This window comes from Pteronotus mesoamericanus, unplaced genomic scaffold (genome assembly GCF_021234165.1).
Source record: "Pteronotus mesoamericanus isolate MK-2021 breed Mesoamerican mustached bat unplaced genomic scaffold, CSHL_Meso_final contig_74, whole genome shotgun sequence".
Lineage (NCBI taxonomy): Eukaryota > Metazoa > Chordata > Mammalia > Chiroptera > Mormoopidae > Pteronotus > Pteronotus mesoamericanus.
The window spans coordinates 15,341,336-15,359,431 of record NW_026555247.1 but is presented as its reverse complement, the minus strand read 5'-3'; the positions used below and the strand labels follow the sequence as shown (position 1 = coordinate 15,359,431).

Sequence of the window (18,096 nt, the reverse complement as noted above, 5' to 3'; positions counted from 1 at the left end):
CAAAAGTTAAACAAAATCACAAATATTGAATATTATTACTCTTACTCATATTTATATGGTTTCATCAATAGCCTTTAACTAATGAAAATATTTTCTTATCTTTGTCCTTCATAATCCTTTAAAATTAATAGCAAATTCTTATTATGTATGAAAAGATGAAATTAAGAGAAATAGAGGGTGATCATTTTATGTAAATTTGCTTTTTGCTTTCAGTAAAGTATCATAATATACTTTTTTTCTAAACAAGCTTATTTATTTTAAAGCCAGAAAAGTTTCATTGATGCTGCTTATTCCACTTCTTTCCTATTTTGCTTTTTTTCTATAGTTATCATATTTTTGTTATTGGAAAATTATATATGTTGTAGGTAATAATATTAGAAAATCCAGTGACATTTTGTTAAGAAGAAATCAATATTAACATTTTAGATTATATCTTTTCAATCTTTTCCCTCTGTATTTATGTGTTTGCTTTTTCCATTTACTGGTAATACTTTGATTCACATTTTCCTATGTCTCTAAAATGGAATGTTGAATGACTCCATAATATTCGAATCATTCCAACATGCATTAAGTAAGTCTTCTCTCTCTCTCTCTCTCTCTCTCGCTCGCTCTCTCTCTCTTTTGGTAATTTATATCAATTCTAAATGTTTGCTATTACAAACAACACTGGTATAAAAGTCTTTTTACCTTTGTAGAAACACACACAATGATTAAACTTCTTATGTTTAAAAGTCCCAGAAGTGTAATGGCTGGAACAAAGTTTATGAGCCCTTCTAATGTTTTAGATGCATGTTAAACACCCACAAAGCTTGAACCAATGTGAGCCCCATTAGCAGGATAGGCAATGCTTTTATCAGAGAATTTTTACCAAATATGGATATCCTCACTGGAAAAACAAAAGCTATTTGCAATATAATTGACAACTGTCTTATTCTCTTTGTTTGAATTTACTTTTAGAGAATACATTTGAGATTAAACTGTTATCTCTATTTTCTTCTTCTTTTTCTTATTTTACTCCACTTCTTCTTGTGCCTACATGTTTCTAATTAAAAGTAACAATGGCTGCTTTATAAGTTTATTCCTAAGGATAAATTATATATTATATGTAAAATTAGCACAATGCCAAGGCCATAATAGGAGCTCAATGAATGCTAGTTGAAGTAGAAACTGAATGGCACGTTAATTAAAACCAAAATCTAATTTTTTCTTTCCAACAGATGATTCTGCTGCGGAGAGCTTTAATGGCAATGAGACTCTGGGGCACAGTTCAAGTGCTTCAGGGGGAACGCACAGCAGGGAGACGGGTGACTCCAGTGGGGATGGCAAGACTGAGATGGAGCAGGACCAGCAGCCACTGAACCTGAGCGACGACAGTCCCCTTTCAGCGCAGCTCACTTCGGAATACAGAATAGATGATCACAGCAGTAATGGAAAAAACAAATATAAGAATCTTCTAATTTCTGACCTCAAGATGGAGCAAGAGGGGAGAGAAAATGGAAGCAAGGTAGGATCACATTATAATTTTCAGGAATTTTTAATTGGGTCATGAAGGTCACAAAGGAATACATATTAATACCAGAGATGGAGATTATTGTACAAATTCTAAAAATATTTTAAACAAATCCCAGTACTATATTACCAAGAAACTTATCATATATATTGTGTATCCATATAACATTAGCAATACATTTCAGGAAAAACTGTGGGCAAAATTAATCATATCTCAGGAAAAGCTGTTGGTTTGTTTTTATACATGAAATCACTTGATTTAATGTTTCTCATTTATATTATCCACAAATCTGTGTCTGGGAGTTTGTTGAGCTCAGATGGGAAAGTTTAGCTCTTAAAACACAATTTTAGACTACACCTAAGTCACTATCTAGTTTTTCCTAGTTTAGATAGGTGTAATAGTAATAAAGTTTCAATTAAATTCTTTAGTTTGCTTTAAAGACCAGAAGACTTTGGTCATTAATTTATTCCATATGCATAGGAGAAATGTGTCAGAGTTCTGGATTTAACATGCAGATTAAATAAGTACTTGAACAAGTAATTTACCATAAACTGTGTTATAAAAAAGACAGAAATTTGTTTCAGACATAGCATCTAAATATCTAGATTATTTAATTTTTTGTTTCTTTTAAAAAATTTTTATGAATTTATTGGGGTGAAATTGATTAATAAAATTATATAGGTTTCAGGTGTACAATTCTACAATACATCATGTATATACTGTATTGTGTGTTCATGATCACAAGTCAAGTCTCCTTGAATTACCATGTATCTCCCATTTATGCTCTTCTACTTCTCCCACACCCCCATTTCCCTCTGGTAATCACTATATTGTTGTCTGCGCTACGAGTTTTTTTTTTCTTTGCTTAACCCCTTCACCTTTTTCACCTACCCTTCTAAGCCCCCGCCCCTCTGACAGCTGTCAGTCAGTTCTCTGTACCTATGAGTCTGTTTCTATTTTGTTCGTTAGATTCTACTTGTAAGTGAAATCATATGGTACTTGTCTTCCTCTGACTGGCTTATTTCACTTAGCATTAATACACTCCAGGTCTATCCATGCTGTCGCAAAAGGTAAGATTTCCTTCTTTTTAATGGCTGAGTAGTATTCCACATGTAAATATACCACAGTTTTTTATCTATTCATCTACTGATAGGCACTTAGGCTGCTTCCCAAGTCTTGGCTATTGTAACACTGTAATGAACATAGGGACACATATATTCTTTCAAATTAGTGTTTCAGGTTTCTTTGAACATATTGCCAGAAGTGGAATCACTGGCTTATAAAACAGTTAGATTTTTAATTTTTTGACGTAACTCCATACTGCTTTCCACAGTGTCTGCACCAGTCTGTATTCTCACCAACAGTTCACGATGGTTCCATTTTCTCCACATCATTACCACTTGTAGTTGGTTAATTTACTGATGATAGCCATTCTGACAGGTGATTACCATCATTAAAATGTCCATACTACCCAAAGCAATCTATAGATTCGATACAGTTCCTGTCAAAATACCAATGGAATATTTCACAGAACTATAACAAACATTCCAAAAATGTATACAGAACCACAAAAGACCCTGAATAGCCACAGTAATCTTAAGAAAGAAAAAAACATTTCAAACTAGACTATAAGGCCATCATAATCAAAACAGTGTAATAAAGGCATAAAAAACAGACATATATAGAGATAAATGGGACAGAATAGAGAGCCCAGAAATAAATCCATTCCTTTATGGTCAATTAATATTTGACAAAGGAGGAAAAAAATGGGGTAAAGATAGTACTCATATATTCAACAAATGATGTTGGGATAATTGGACAGCTACATGCAAAAAATGAAACTAGACTACCTTCCTACACCAAGCAAGCAAAAGAATAAACTCAACATGAATTAAAGAATTAAATGTTAAACTTGAAAGAATAAAAATCCTAGAAGAAAACATAGGCAGTGAAATCTCAGACATTTCTTAGAACAATATTTTTCCTGATATACTGCTTTTGGCAATGGAAACAAAAAAAAAAAAAAGGCAAATGCAACTACATCAAATTAAAAATTTTTTGCACAGCAAAGGCAATCATCAATAAAATGGAAAGACAGCCCACTGAATGGGAGAACATATTTGCTGAAGATACATCTGATAGTGGGTTAATATCCAAAATTTATAAAGATCTTATAAAACTCCACACAAGAAATACAAACAATCCAATTAAAGAATGGGTAAAGAACCTGTATAAACACTTCTCCAAGGAGGGCATGCAGAGGGCCCATAGACGTATGAAAAGACGCTCAATGTAACCATCACTCATCATCAGAGAAATGCAAATTAAAACCACAAGGTATCACCTCACATTTAGATTCTTTTTATTAGAATAAATTACAATCCTCCTAACTGTTTTTTTAAAAAAATTAAACTTATATTACTACCAGTTTTAAATAGTACATGCTGGTGCCTTTGAGCTATAATTTTTGAAATTATACTTTTGAACACATGAGGACTTTCATAGAACATGTATTTTGCCTCCCCCACACCCCAGCTTCTAAGTTAGGGTTGTAGAACGGGCCTTTTGACATTGATCTCCTAAAAGTAAAATGTCCTAATTTGTATTAATTTCTGAATTTGCTGAGGCACTAGGCTTTCTAAATTGGCTCTATTTAAATCCTCTTACTTGCCTAAGGAAGTGTTGTTTTATCCTCTTTTAAGCAAATCACTAGACGTTATCAGACACTCAAGCACTGCTGCCTGAGGGAAGCTGCTGTAACTTTCGCTGTGATAAATGCACAAATATGCTCTTCAGTGGTTTGTAGCCAAGTCACAAGCACAAACAATTTTATACTCACTCACAGGATCTGAATCACTGTGTTACACTTTACGGAACAAAATAACCCTTAAGTTTTCCTGCCAGCCACATAATCCTGTCTTTATAAAACTTAAATAATCATGAAATGTCCCTTTTATGCCATGTGTCTGTTGAATATTTTTCTAAAATTACCCAGTGGTCTGCTCTTTTTTTTATCCCCTTGTTTATGATTACTGCATGAACTATGCTCATTAAAACACATTCTGGCGTTCATTAAACAGATAAAGTTATTCTTCCACTTCTAATAAAATAGAGCTATAAAAAAGCACAGGTTGTATGGGCTGCTTGTGAGGAATAAGATAAGAAATGAACCTGGGGAGGAGGAGGAGGTCCCCCTGAGGAAGTGGAAGGTGAATGGTTTGGTCGAGAATAAACAGCTCTCACAGTGGACTGGGGGGTAGCCAGAGAGGCAGGAGAAAAATCAGAAGGGTAGAGTATATCGAAGCTAAGCTAACTTAGTCCACTGCTCAAGAAAGAGAGTGGACAGCTCTGTGGACAACACTGAGATATCAAATCCGATGAAGATAGGAAGTAATTGAACTTGTGAGAGAACTTGCTTGCTAGCACATTGGGGTTAGAACCCAGAGGGATTGTATTCATTCCTTTAAAAAGGGACCTGGCACCCTTGCGCCAATGAAATATTTAGCCAGGACGACTCAAAGAGAGGAGAATCTTTATTCATGAGGCTCTTTGATAAATAGTTTTGGTAAAGAAGGTACGTACATGTAAAAAAGTTTCTTAGTGAAAATATAGGCAAAGAGAGATTCCTGTGTTAAAATATTGAGAGTTCAAAGTAAGAAAATACTATTTCTATTGAATGAAGAAAGAAAGCTTTCTAGAGGAAGTGAGTCTTGAGCTTTGAAGGAAATACAAGATTACCATTTTTTTTTTCCCAGAAGGAGTCTCCTGTTAGACACTGTGAAAGGCTTGGAATGCAGACAGGGAAGAGGAGCTGATCTTCTAGGTTAGGGAACCATTGTCCATTCAGAACTAGGTATGACTTCATAACATGATATTTTAGGAAGAACCTTATATTTGCAAGGTAGACTATTTGCCACCCGTTAATGTATTCACCAACTATTTACTGAGGGAGTCCTACATGCCTGACATTGCTGTGGAAAACAAAAATATGGAAATGAACAAGCAGGGTCCCTGCCCCTCAGAAGCTTATAGTCCAGGAGGAAAGGTAGAAAAACTTGTGATTATAACCTGATTCCATAAGTAATATGATGGAGCTACTGCAGGGGGAAATGAGAGAACAGATACAGGTACCCATGGGACTACCGTGATTCTCAGGGAAGACTTCCTAGAGAGATGGATGCCAGGGATGAATATGAAGGGCAAGTACAAATTATTCAGATGGAGAGCATTATTTATGGTAGAGCATGTTTTGAGGCATGGAGCCATGGAGAGCATACTTGGCTTGGAGATTTGTAAGGAGGTTAGCATGGCTACAGCAGAGAATATGTGTGGAGGAATGGAATATAAAGAGGCTCCATCAGCAAAGAATTTGTAGGTCAGTTGAAGGACTCTGCATTGTATCCTACAGGTAGAGTTTAGCATGATAAGGTTGTGGTCAGCTTGGAATTTTAGAAAAATTTTTCTGGCAACATTATAGTGGATGAATAAAATATGGACTAGGTAAAAACGATTAAAACTGGTTAGAGAGCTATTATGGCAATTCAGAAAGAAAATAGTACAGAGATAGTGTTACTTTCATTCTTCTCACATTGTATTTGTAAGACCACCATAGAGTTCCATACGTTGTATATTGCCAAACTCCTGGAAATGTCTTTCATATAGAGTAAAATATGAATAGCCCCTTTACCTCTGTGCATCCCATTAAGATATAAATTCCCTAAGAACGATGTCTACCTTGTTGACTGTGGTATGTCTAGCACCTGCCTTAACATCTGGTACATAGTAGTTTCTCAAATATTTTGAAGAAATAAAGTTATAATGAATGTGGAAAGTGATGCAGAGAACATTCTAGAATTGCTACAGAATTTTTGGCTGGTTGCTAGAGTGGATGGTGATTTCGTTTACCAATATCCAGAATGAGAAACATGTGAAGAAGCAGTTTTTGACATGTGAAATTTATGGTGCCCATGCAATGTACATTGGATTTGTTTAATAGGCATTGGGAAATGAACCCAATAATAGGCATATGTGTCAGCTTCCCCCGCCCCCCGCCCACAAAACAAAAACAAAAACAATCCAGTTTGGAGAGAGAAACATTTGAAAGATTTTACTGTGTAAGTGCTACTTGAAGCTGTTGTGGTCGATAAAAACACCTCAGAAGAGCAAAGACTGAGTAGAGAAGGCAGTCAAAATATATCATCCTGCAGAATATCAGCCCATTTGGAGAAAGTGGGATAAAGGGGGTTTGTGGAGGAAAAAGAACAGAAGGAGAAAATGAAGGAAACCAGGTAAGAAAAAGGGGATATTTTAAAAGCAAAAGTGTAGGGCGTTTCAAATATCAGTGGTTACATGGGGTAATCCTTAGGTGAAGTGACCTAGGTCTAAACTTGGACGAAGGTTAGAAGAGTTAATGCTAAGAGTGTATTCAAAACACATGGCAAATGAAAATTTAACAGAATTAGTAGGAAATTGGATTGGAGACACTTGTAGAGAGAGGCTGGGTAGGAATGCTGAATCATTTTAATAGTGAAAACAATGTCTGGATTTCTTTTTTGGGGGATTCTTCTTGAAATCTGAATCTGTATGCAGAGTTCTTTAGGGTTCCTGGCTTTCTTGTCTTACCCCAAGACTATTGGGTGAACTTTTCGCTAAAAGTTTCATATTTATGTAGTGACACTACTACCAACTTCTTCCAGTATTTTTCAGGCTAGTCTTATTCTACCTTGTAGGAATATAAAAGCTTAATTATATAGTATTCCTGAGAAGCTTAGATTTCTACAAGTTTGATTTTAATTTTATTTCACAATTTTATTATGAATAATATTAAACAAAACTGACCATAAAGCATTTTAAAAACCAGTGAATGGAAATGCTTAAAAAGAATAGCTATGCTGGACTATGCCACTTACTGATTGCTTGCCACTTACTGATTGCTTATTACTATGCAAATTAACTCACTAGATTAGCAGGGGATCATATTAACCAATCCAGAGAATAAATATATTACATTGACAGAGTTTAGGTGATATTTGTTTTCTACTTGCAGATAGCCAAATTTTTACAGGACAAGTAGTAATATTAGAGCTCAGAAAAAAAAGCAGAAATGTTGACTAAAACTTGGAACATAAGACTCATGAGGACATGTTAAGGGACTAATTATATAGACAAAGAAAGGCTAAGAAGACACAAATGCAGGAGTAAATATGTTTAAAATTATTAACAAGTGAGAATAAAAACAAAACTAGAATTCTAATAGAGCGAAATAAACTGTAAAACACCATATTCACCATGTTATTATTTTTTGGTTTTTATTTTTTAGTTTTCTCTCTTCTTTAAGTATTTGTGAACCAGCTTTTTTTTTTTTTTTTTTTTTTTTTTTTACTTAACATGGTAAAATATTCCAAATCAATGTCCCAAAAGAATAACGTTTCAAGCAAACTGTGGTTAGAGGGTGATTACTGTTTGAGGGTTAACATGTTAGCGTGGTTACTGCAATTTGGTTTTTGGCTCAGTTCCCGAGACCCTTCAATCACTTTATTTAAATAATATTATTCCCCAATGTGGTCTATGTGACATATATTCAATTAACCTTTCCTTTAGGTTTTTATCAAAATGGATATTACCATTCAAATTAAAGTATATAAAATATAATTACCATTAATAATTGCTATGTGATTTTATTTAGATATGGTGAATGGAAGCACAATTTTCAGAATGCTTCTTTGAAATATTTAGGTATAATGAGATTGCCTTTGAAAATAAGATAAATGAATTCACTTTTGGAATAGTATTATGTTGCTCTTTGTTATATGAATAGTCCAGCTCATTATTGTTTTAATTTGATGATTTTTAATGCCTCGCTTTTTGGCGTTATATAGAGATTTTGGCTTAGATCTTTTCAGGGTAAAAACAAAAGTATGTAACAAATGTGCCTAATATGTGGTAGTCACTGTCCTGGGTATCAGAATAAAGGTGGGGAAAAAAAGGTCTCTGTCATCAATAACTTGTATTTGGTCAGAAAGGTAGAACCACAAGTAAATAATATGGAAACTGATTTGTATGCAGGAGTGCCTTCTAGGCCTACTAACCAAACCTTGGAAAGTCCCCACATTAATTCCTAATGGTTAAGATGGAGATAGCCACTTGGCAAAGAGGACTAGGGAATTCTTAGTAAACAGAGCACTAAGTTAAAGCCTATAAATGTTGAGGATGGAAGTGGTGAGAGATAAGTCTGGGGAGGTAGTTCAGGGTGTTGGACCAAGGTAGGCTATGAATGAAAGCCCTTTTAAAACTTGAACTTCACTCTATAGTTGACAAGGATATATTTAGGATGTAGCAGAGGAAAATGACATGGTCAAATTGTGCTTTGGGGTCGATCGTTGTGACATCTTTGATACATGAAAGCTTTAAGGGAGGAGTCTGCTGACAGAGGATGAGTACTGCCCTCATGAGGTGGTAAAGGGAAGGAAATTAGCATAGAGTTTTAAGACATTTTAGAATGTTAATAGGCAGCCGTGGGAGTGGAGTAGGTAAGTGATGGAGGGTGTGAAGGAAACTAACAGCCACAGGGAACAGAATATATCAGCTCTGAGACTGGGATGTCTTGTCAACTGTAATAATAATCAACACTTGAATAATGCTATCATATTTAGAATTCAAACCAGCTCAGTGTGGTAAGGAGAGCAGGTGTAATTACCAGCCTCATTTAAATGTAAGGACATAAAATCTAGTGGATTGTAAGTTATTTAACTGACATTAAATATACAATTGGTTGAGTAATAGAGGCTGGTACAGAACCTAGGTCTGACTCTGCAGCTCGTGTGCTTTGCGCTATACTCACACTGGCTGATGCTGTGTGAGACTAGTTATCTCTATGGGCCGTATGGTGAACAAGACAGGCAAGATATCCAGAGAGGCAGAGATCTAGTACAATTAGAGGATAGTAACTTAATAAATGGCAAATATCTGCACTGACACTTCTGATACAAATATTTGTTTTGCTCAAATAGTTAATATTACCAGGACTTATTGAAACACATCAGTTTTGACCCAAATTTTGAAAAAGAATAAAAGAAGAAAAATTAATACCGGAGACAGAGAGCTATATACTCTAATTTGTCTTAATATAATAGTGCATATTATTTTTATTAATATTAAATATTTGATGAGTCTTAAAGCATATTCCTAAAAGCAGTTATTTATAGCCTTGCTACTAGCATTTTTAAAATGTATTTTTGAAAAGGAGGTCTTGGGGTTAGTTGGGGTTGGGGTAAAGAAGAGAACTTGGATAATAGAGTGAAAAAACAATGAGTTCATACACTTGGTCCCAAGAAATAATAATGAAAGGTAAAAAAAAAAGGTAATGTTTGTTGCCGGGCACTATTTTAAGAACTAATTTATGTAAACTTTACAATAATCCAATGGAATTAGGCTCAGTTACTATTCCCATTTTTATTGGTGGGAAAACAAAGACCCAAAGACATTACAATTATGGCTACACTAATAATTTCTAGAATTTGGATTTAAACTCCAAATCACTTAGCCCTCATTTTAACCACATTATAAGTTGAGACCATAGGTAGGGTCTGAAAATGAGCAACAGTAAATTTGACTTGATGCCGAAAATCCCCAGCTGCTATTTTATGGCTCATAGGTTATTCTCTTACCAGGAAGCCACGCTTACTAGCTCTGTGACTTTGATCAGGTCATTAATTTTTAAGCCTGAATAGTTCATCAGTAAAATAGAGATAGTAATACTTAACCTATAGGAAATTGTGGAGATTAAATAAGACCGAGTACATTTTTCATGTAAGTGCATAATAAATGCAATTGCTGTGGTGGTGGTTGTTAATGGCTTTGGAATTTAGGGCTTAGCTGAATCTTGCAAAATCATTCTCAATTCATCAATTTTCCTGTGGTGGTTATTATTGGCTCCAAAATTTGGGACTTAGCAGAATCTTGCAAAATTATTTTCAATTCATAAATATTTATTTTTAATAGCCTATGAATTACTTACTGAGATTAGCAATTTGAAGAAGCATATGAATTTATTTTAACTAATAAAAACTATCTTTCTCTCCCTTTGTTTCTTCTTCCTTCCTATTTCCTTTTATTTCCACCTACTTTCCATGAATCTGGAGTATATAGTACATTCCCAGAGGCATTTTATAAGTATTTATTCTAGGACCTATTTCTGTGAATGTATGACATGTACTCATAGAAATAAATCATAGGATACTTTGCACTTTTTGCTTGTTAAAATCTTTGCTGACCCTTTGAGATATGTCCTATTCAAATGTTGCATCTTTCATAAAACCTATCTTGATCACCTCAGCCAGGGGGTAAAAATATCTCTTCTAAACTTCTAGAGGAAAAGATTCATAAAGAATGAGGATAGTGTGGTGAGGTGGTGGATTTTGCAGGTGGTGGGTTGTGGGTTAAAGTGGTTTAGATGCATGAAGCTTGCTCACTATGAAATGTTTGCTAAAGGAAAAATTTGAGGCAATGTGGGAATAAGTTTTGATCTTATCCCACCTACCTTCTTATACCAGCAGTTTTCTGACATTGGCTACCCCAAACTTCCCACTATTCTCTTGACTCTAACCTTAATCTGGAATTAGGATTATATCCTATTTCTTTTTAGACTTAATTTTTTTTCAAGCAGTTTTAAGTTCACAGCAAAATTAAGGGGTAGGTATAGAGATGTCCCATATTCCCCCTCCCCCCACACACGAATACCCTCTCCCATTATTAATATCCCCCACGAGAGGAGTGCATTTGTTATAACTGATGAACCTGTATTAACATATCATAATTCCCTAAAGTCCGTAGTTCACCTCAGGGTTTGCTTTTGCTATTGTATATTCTATAGATTTAGACAAATGTATTATGGTAATACAGCGTACTTCCACTGTTGCGCTTAAGACAGATTTTTAAAAACCAAAACTAGCCTGTGATCTTTATTTCTACATTTTCATTAACTGAGATACTATTCCTAGTGCCAGACTTCTCATCAGAAATGCCTCTGTATTGCTGAAATAATTCAACAAAACTAGTATTACGTGGGGAAATCATCCCTGGGTCCCAATTGTCCAAGTCATCAAATATTCTTCAGTTCTTTTGCAGGGTGGGTTCCCGAGCAGGAACTGCCGGGGCTGTAGAATTGCTTCTGAAGGTGTGACCACATAAACAAAAATGAAAGAGAAAATTATATAAATGTCAATCCTTGTGTATAAAACGTTCTGTGAAGACACAAAGTAGGAAATTGAAGAATATTTCATGGAGAACTCAAAGAATAAAGATAGTTGTGATGAGAGAAATTTGAGGAGGTGAAAAGACCAAAATTAAAGTCACAAAAATAAGAAGGCAGTGGAATGATCTGGGATCAAATAACCATGGGTTTGGATGAACAAAGGTGTGCCTAAAAGCAAGTTGAGGGAGATTTTTCCAGGCCCAGTTCTGTTGTGCTTCTTGGTTTGTGTCCTGAGTGTGGGGAGCCGTGCAAGGACATGAGCAGGAGAGGGGTCCATGGGCCTTGGGCAGGAGGCTGGATGTCCCAGCTCTACCTGGGGTGGTTTGAGGATGCTAGAGACAGGAAGCAGAGAGACGTTTTCCATGGGAGAGCTACAAGGGCTTTTGCCAGGACCAGAGCAGTGTCAATCTGTTTTGAGATTTTGGAGTTTCAGGTGCTAGGGGGTCAGTTAGATATGGCTGGCTGGCAGGTGGAAATGTGAGGCCAACAGTGAGGAGAAAGATTGGCAAGGAAAACGTTGGGGTCATCTGCAGAGTGTCAACAGGAGGCCAAACAGGAAGCCATCAGCCAACAGACCCAAGCTAGAAAACACAGTACCTGTACTAGAGTACAAGAAAGAGAGGTGATACCTCATTTTGCAGGACGGGTCATTTTAAGAGGTAAGGGAGAGAAGTGAAAGGAGCCATTGACTTGAATTGACTTTCATAATATATGTCAATGTCTGATATTATCCTGGTTAATTGTCACCTGATGATATTCTTTTCTTACTTGAAGATAGACTCTTATGAGAGTAGGATCTTGTGTTTTACTTGGCGACTATAACTCTAGTCCTCAGAACAATAAATGGTATATAAGCGCTCAATAAATATATGTTAAACAAAATAATTAGCTCATTTACATTCTGCTATGTTATTGTGAGTGGAAAAGAAGAGGCTAAAAGGATTGTGCTTAACTTATTGGACATTGTACATGACATACTGTACATCAAAATCATTCCACAGTTATACTGAGGTGTTGATAAAGATGTACCCTTAACTATGGTACTTATTTTTATTTTATCAAACACTTTTATGGTGTTTCTATATGTCAGGAATTGTTCTAATAACTTTGCTAATATTAACTAATTAATTATTAATGATGAATTATTATACTGCTTTAGTAATTCTCAAAGAAATTTGTTTTGTGTTTTATAAAAATCTGGTTTCAACCATTGAAATACACTAAACTTAAGAATGTCATTTACCATTTGTGTCTCCACAGAAAATAAATATTGTAATTAGGTTAAGTGAATACCCTTAGTAACTCTTTGCTGGGCTAGTCACTATTTATGAAAATACATCCTTTCTGTCTGATGTCATATGTAAACTATTTAAAGCCCTATTAATAGGTACTGTACCTTTATTTCTATATTGATTTGGCCTTTAGCAAACTATCTTCATTATTTTGTTTAAAGATATTGTGTGTTATGAATTTCTAGTGTTTTTCCTACCCAGCTGGTTCATAATTATTTAACAGATACTATCATTCACCGCACTAAGATGCAACGGTGAATTACAGCAAATCTCTTTAATATCAGTAATCAGTCTATACTTTAAGCCTTGATTCAGGATGACTTTTGCCATTGATTTTAAACATCTACTTTAAATAATTCTGATGGAATTTAATAAATTGGCCTTGGTGCCATTTTCCACAGAAAGGAAAGATGGTTTACATAGTGTAGGGGTTTACAGAATAGTATTTTTCTTTAGCCTTGACAGAATTCTAATATATCAAATGTATGTACTGTGCAGTGTAGGTGTCTTCTTTTCCTTTCTCATAGGATGTATATGTAGCTACCTTGGTTGGAAGTGGGTGTGTGAATCTGAATAACTAATCTTATCCACTCTTCAGCTGTGTCATAGTCTACATCATCCACACTGGTGTTCTTATGGCCCCAAATCTGTAGTTATTGTCTGGTGATACTTATTGCATTTCAGTAATGTACAATGAATCTGATACCCAGAATTTCAATGACTATGAAAGAGGGCTGTCCCCTACCAATTCCTAATTCCACCTGTCTTGCCTTTTTGTAATTGAGCAGAGCTACACTGTCTCAGCCATCTCCTGGGATGAGTTATCTTTAAATGGGGAGGGAAGGAAACTTGACTTGGGGGTGATGAACACCCAATCATATACAGAATTGTACACCTGAAACCTATACTATTTTATTAACCAATGTCTCCCCAATAAATTCAATAAAAAAGAAAAAAAGACTCAGGTATCTTCCAGTGCTTGAACATTTTATGCTTCTGTCATTCTTTGAAACTCTGAGATTCTCTGCCTCTATCTGGCTTCTTGGGCACTCTGAAGGAGGAGGCAGGAGAGGTCTAATGGTATGCTGTTTGGGATAGGGAAGGTTGGAAAAATAACGTTGACACTATCCACTTTTACTTCTTTTGCTAAGATTTTATTTTCTTCAAACAACATAAAATCAACCAGACCTTGCCTCATGACATTATTATTATTATTATTATTATTTTGCAAAAACCACTGTATGATCTTCATGAGAATTTTATATTTTATTTCAACCTTATTTTTTGTCCTGGAAACCCAAGTATGTATTTTATATACTAAGTGAGCATTTGTATCACCCTGTGTTGCCTGATCTCCAGGAAAGGGCAAGAAATTAACAGTTTCTTCTTGTTTGTGGGGTAGAGTGGTGAGAGCATTTTAACTGCGCTCTGCTTCACTGATAAAGCAAAAGCTAAAATCTATTAGTGTGCTTTGGGGTACTGGGCTGCTCTGGGCCTCCCCTGCTTAGCCCGCCCATTGGCATCCACCTACTACAGGGCCCTCCCCTCTGGATGGCCCCAGGTGCACAAATGGCTGGATGGAGGTCATTAGCATCCTGGGGAAAGCACAGTATTTGGATATAGGAGATATGGGAATAAGCCTTGGCTATGCTAGATGTGTCATTTTGGTTAATTTTTAAAATTTTCATACAACTCATTTGTAAAATAAGAATAATGATTCTTTCCTCCAGTTTGTGTGTGTGTGTGTGTGTGTGTGTGTGTTGTTTTTTCTTGGTTTTGTTTGATCTTCTGCTTTGTAATAAGTATTGAAGGAGTTCCTAAACCCAAACATACTTTATACACTTGGGATCCTAGCTGTAAAGGATTATACAGTAACATGAAGTAAATATGTTATTTTCCAGCTTAAGATAACTAAATCAGATTATACCTCTTTATTGCTCAAACTGCAACAGCTCTGAGCTCCTTTGGCTTGATTTACAGGGGACACAATTTTTTTCTCCTGCTCTTCTCCTTCCCAGGTAGTTCCTAAAAACTCTAAGGAACATCCTCCAATTATCCTGGTTATCATTTGTCATTATTCCATGTCTTGCGTTTCTGAAACTTTCAGGGCCTCTTTCAACCACTAAATTATTTATTTCTACAAGTTCCAACCATGGTCATGGTCATTTCAACTTCCCCAAAGCTAAAATGAGGCCCTGGTATTACTCTTCATTCTTGTTTATATACTATATTTTACATACAGTAAAATTAACCCTTCTTAGTGTAGAGTTCTATGAGTTTTGACAAACATATATACCTGTATAAAAGCCCAATCAATCTATAGAAAAGTTTCATTGACCAAAATAACTTGTCCCTGTAGTAAATGCCTACCCCACTGAAACCGATAACCTGATTTTTGTCTCACTGTTTCTGCCTTTTTTCTGAATGTCACATCAGTTGAGTCACTTGGTAGGTGGTGGCCTCGAGTCTGCCTTTTCTCACTTAGCAAAATGCTTTTGAAATTTATACTTATAGTTCCATGTCTAAACTATTAAGACAGGGTGAATTGATCTATTTCACTATAATAGTGAATTTATCGATTTCTCCTTGCAGTTCCGTAAGTTTTTGCCTCGTGTAGTTTGATTGTCTGTTGTTAGGCACATCCATATTAAGAACTGCTATATCTTCTTGAAGAATATCATGTAATGTACTTTGTTATCACTGATTTTTTTTCCAACTTGGTTCTGATTTCTTTTTTAAAATTTAATCTTAATTGTTTTTTTCCATTACCATTTAGTCCCCTTACAACCACCTCCCCACAGCAATCACCACACTGTTGTCCATGTCCATGCGTCCTTTTTCCTTTTGGCACTACCCCTCCGTCTCCTAACCCTCACCCCTACTAGCTGTCATCCTGCTCTGTGAGTCTGTCCCCATTTTCCTTGTTAGTTCAGTTTGTTCACTAGATTCCACATATGAGTGAAATCATATGGTATTTCTCTGACTGGCTTATTTCACGTAGCATAATGTTCTCCAGGTCCATCCATGCTGTCACAAAGGGTAGACTTTTCTTTTTCTTTCTTCTTCTTTTTTTTTTTTTTTTACAGCAAGTAGAATTCCACTGTATAAATGTCCCATAGTTGTTTTATCCACTCATCTATACTGATGGGCACTTGGGCTGCTTCCATATCTTGGCAATTGTGAATAACACTGCAATGAACATAGGGATGCTTATGTTCTTTTGAATTAGGGTTTTGGGTTCCTTTGGATATATTCTCAGAAGGGGGACTGTCAACTCAAAAGGCAGATCCATTTTTAATTTTTTGAGGTATCTCCATACTGCTTTCCACAGTGGCTGCACCAATCTGCATTCCCAGCAACAGTGCAAAAAGGTTCCCCTTTCTTCCCATCCTCACCAGCAATTGTTGTTTGTTGATTTATTAATGATGGCTATTCTGACAGGTGTGAGATGGTAGCTCATCATGGTTTTAACCTGTATTTCTCTGATGATTAGTGACTTTGCGCATCTTTTTAGATGTCTCTCAGCCATCTGCATGTCCTCCTTGGAGAAATGTCTATTCAGGTCCTTTGCCCATTTTTTAAATTGGGTTTGTTTGTGGGGTTTTTTTTTTTTGGTGTTGAGTTTTATAAGTACTTTATAAATTTTGGATATTAACCCCGTATCAGGTGTATTGGTGAATATGTTCTCCCATTCTGTGGGTTGTCTTTTTATTTTGTCTTTCTGTGCAAAAACTTTTTAGTTTGATGTAGTCCCATTTGTTTACTTTTTCTTTTGTTTCCCTTGCCTGGTGAGATACATCCAATAAAAGATTTCTACGAGCAATGTCCCAGATTTTGCTTCCTATGTTTTCTTCTAGGTTTTTTATGGTTTTGGGTCTAACATTTAAGTGTTTGATCCATTTTGAATTTATTCTTGTGTGTGGTGTAAGAAGGTGGTCTAGTTCTATTTTTCTGCACATACCTGTCAGATTTTCCCAACATCATTTATTGAATAAATTTTCTTTAGTCCATGATATATATATATATATATATATATATATATATATATATATACTTCCCCTGTTGAATATTAATTGACTACAAAGGTATGGGTTTATTTCTGGGCTCTCTATTCTGTTCTATTGATCTATGTGTCTGCTTTTATGCCAGTACCAGGTGCTGTTTTGATTTTTATGACCTTAGAGTATAGTTTGATATTAGGTAGTGTGTTTCCTCCAACTTTGTTCTTCTTTTTCAGGATTGCTGTTGCTATGTTGGGCCTTTTGTGGTTCCATATTTTGAAATATTCGTTCTAGTTTTGTAAAATATGTCATTGGGATCTTCATAAGAATTGCATTGAATCTGTAGATTGCTTTGGGTAGTATTGACATTTTAATGATACTAATTCCTCCTGTCCAGGAGCACAGTATGAGCTTCCATTTATTTATATCTTGTTGAGTTTCTTCAGTGTCTTATAATTTTCTGAGTACAGGTCCTTTACATCCTTGGTTAGGTCAAGGAAATGGGATCATTTCCTTAATTTGCCTTTCTATTAGTTTGTTACTGGCATATAAAAATGCAACTGATTTCTGGATATTAATTTTGTATCATGCTACTTTGCTGACTTTACTTGTCAGCTCTCATAGTTTCTTAGTGGAATCTTTGGGGTTCTCTATGTACAGTATCTTGTCATCTGCAAGGAAAGTTTTACTACTTCCTTTCCAATGTGAATGCCTTTTGTTTCTTCTTGTCTGATTGCTTTGGCTAGGACTTCCAGTACTATGTTGAATAAGACAGGTGAAAGCGGACATCCCTGACTTGTTCCCATCTGCTTTGTCTAAAATTAATATATTTACTCTTGCTTTATTTTCATTATTGTTACTATAGTATAATTTTTCTTTTTCCATTTATTTTTAGTTTCTATGTATCTTTATATTTAAAGTGGTTTTCTTATAAACAAGATATAGTTGGGTCATGCTTTTTGATCCACTCTGACAATCTCTGTTTTTCAATTGATATATTTAGACAACTAACATTGAACATGATTTTTGATAAAGTTGGAT

The 18,096-nt window shown here is 35.3% G+C and overlaps 1 protein-coding gene across 3 annotated transcripts in view; it reads left to right on the top strand.

Moving 5' to 3' along the window:
* Positions 1-18,096, top strand: part of NOL4 (nucleolar protein 4) — a 293,679-nt gene that overhangs the window by 154,067 nt on the left and 121,516 nt on the right. For all 3 annotated transcript variants that reach the window (XM_054583511.1, XM_054583510.1, XM_054583512.1), the window contains exon 6: positions 1,218-1,504. In XM_054583511.1, coding sequence (XP_054439486.1) covers positions 1,218-1,504 — 287 coding nt within the window. The remainder of the gene's footprint in view (positions 1-1,217; positions 1,505-18,096) is intronic.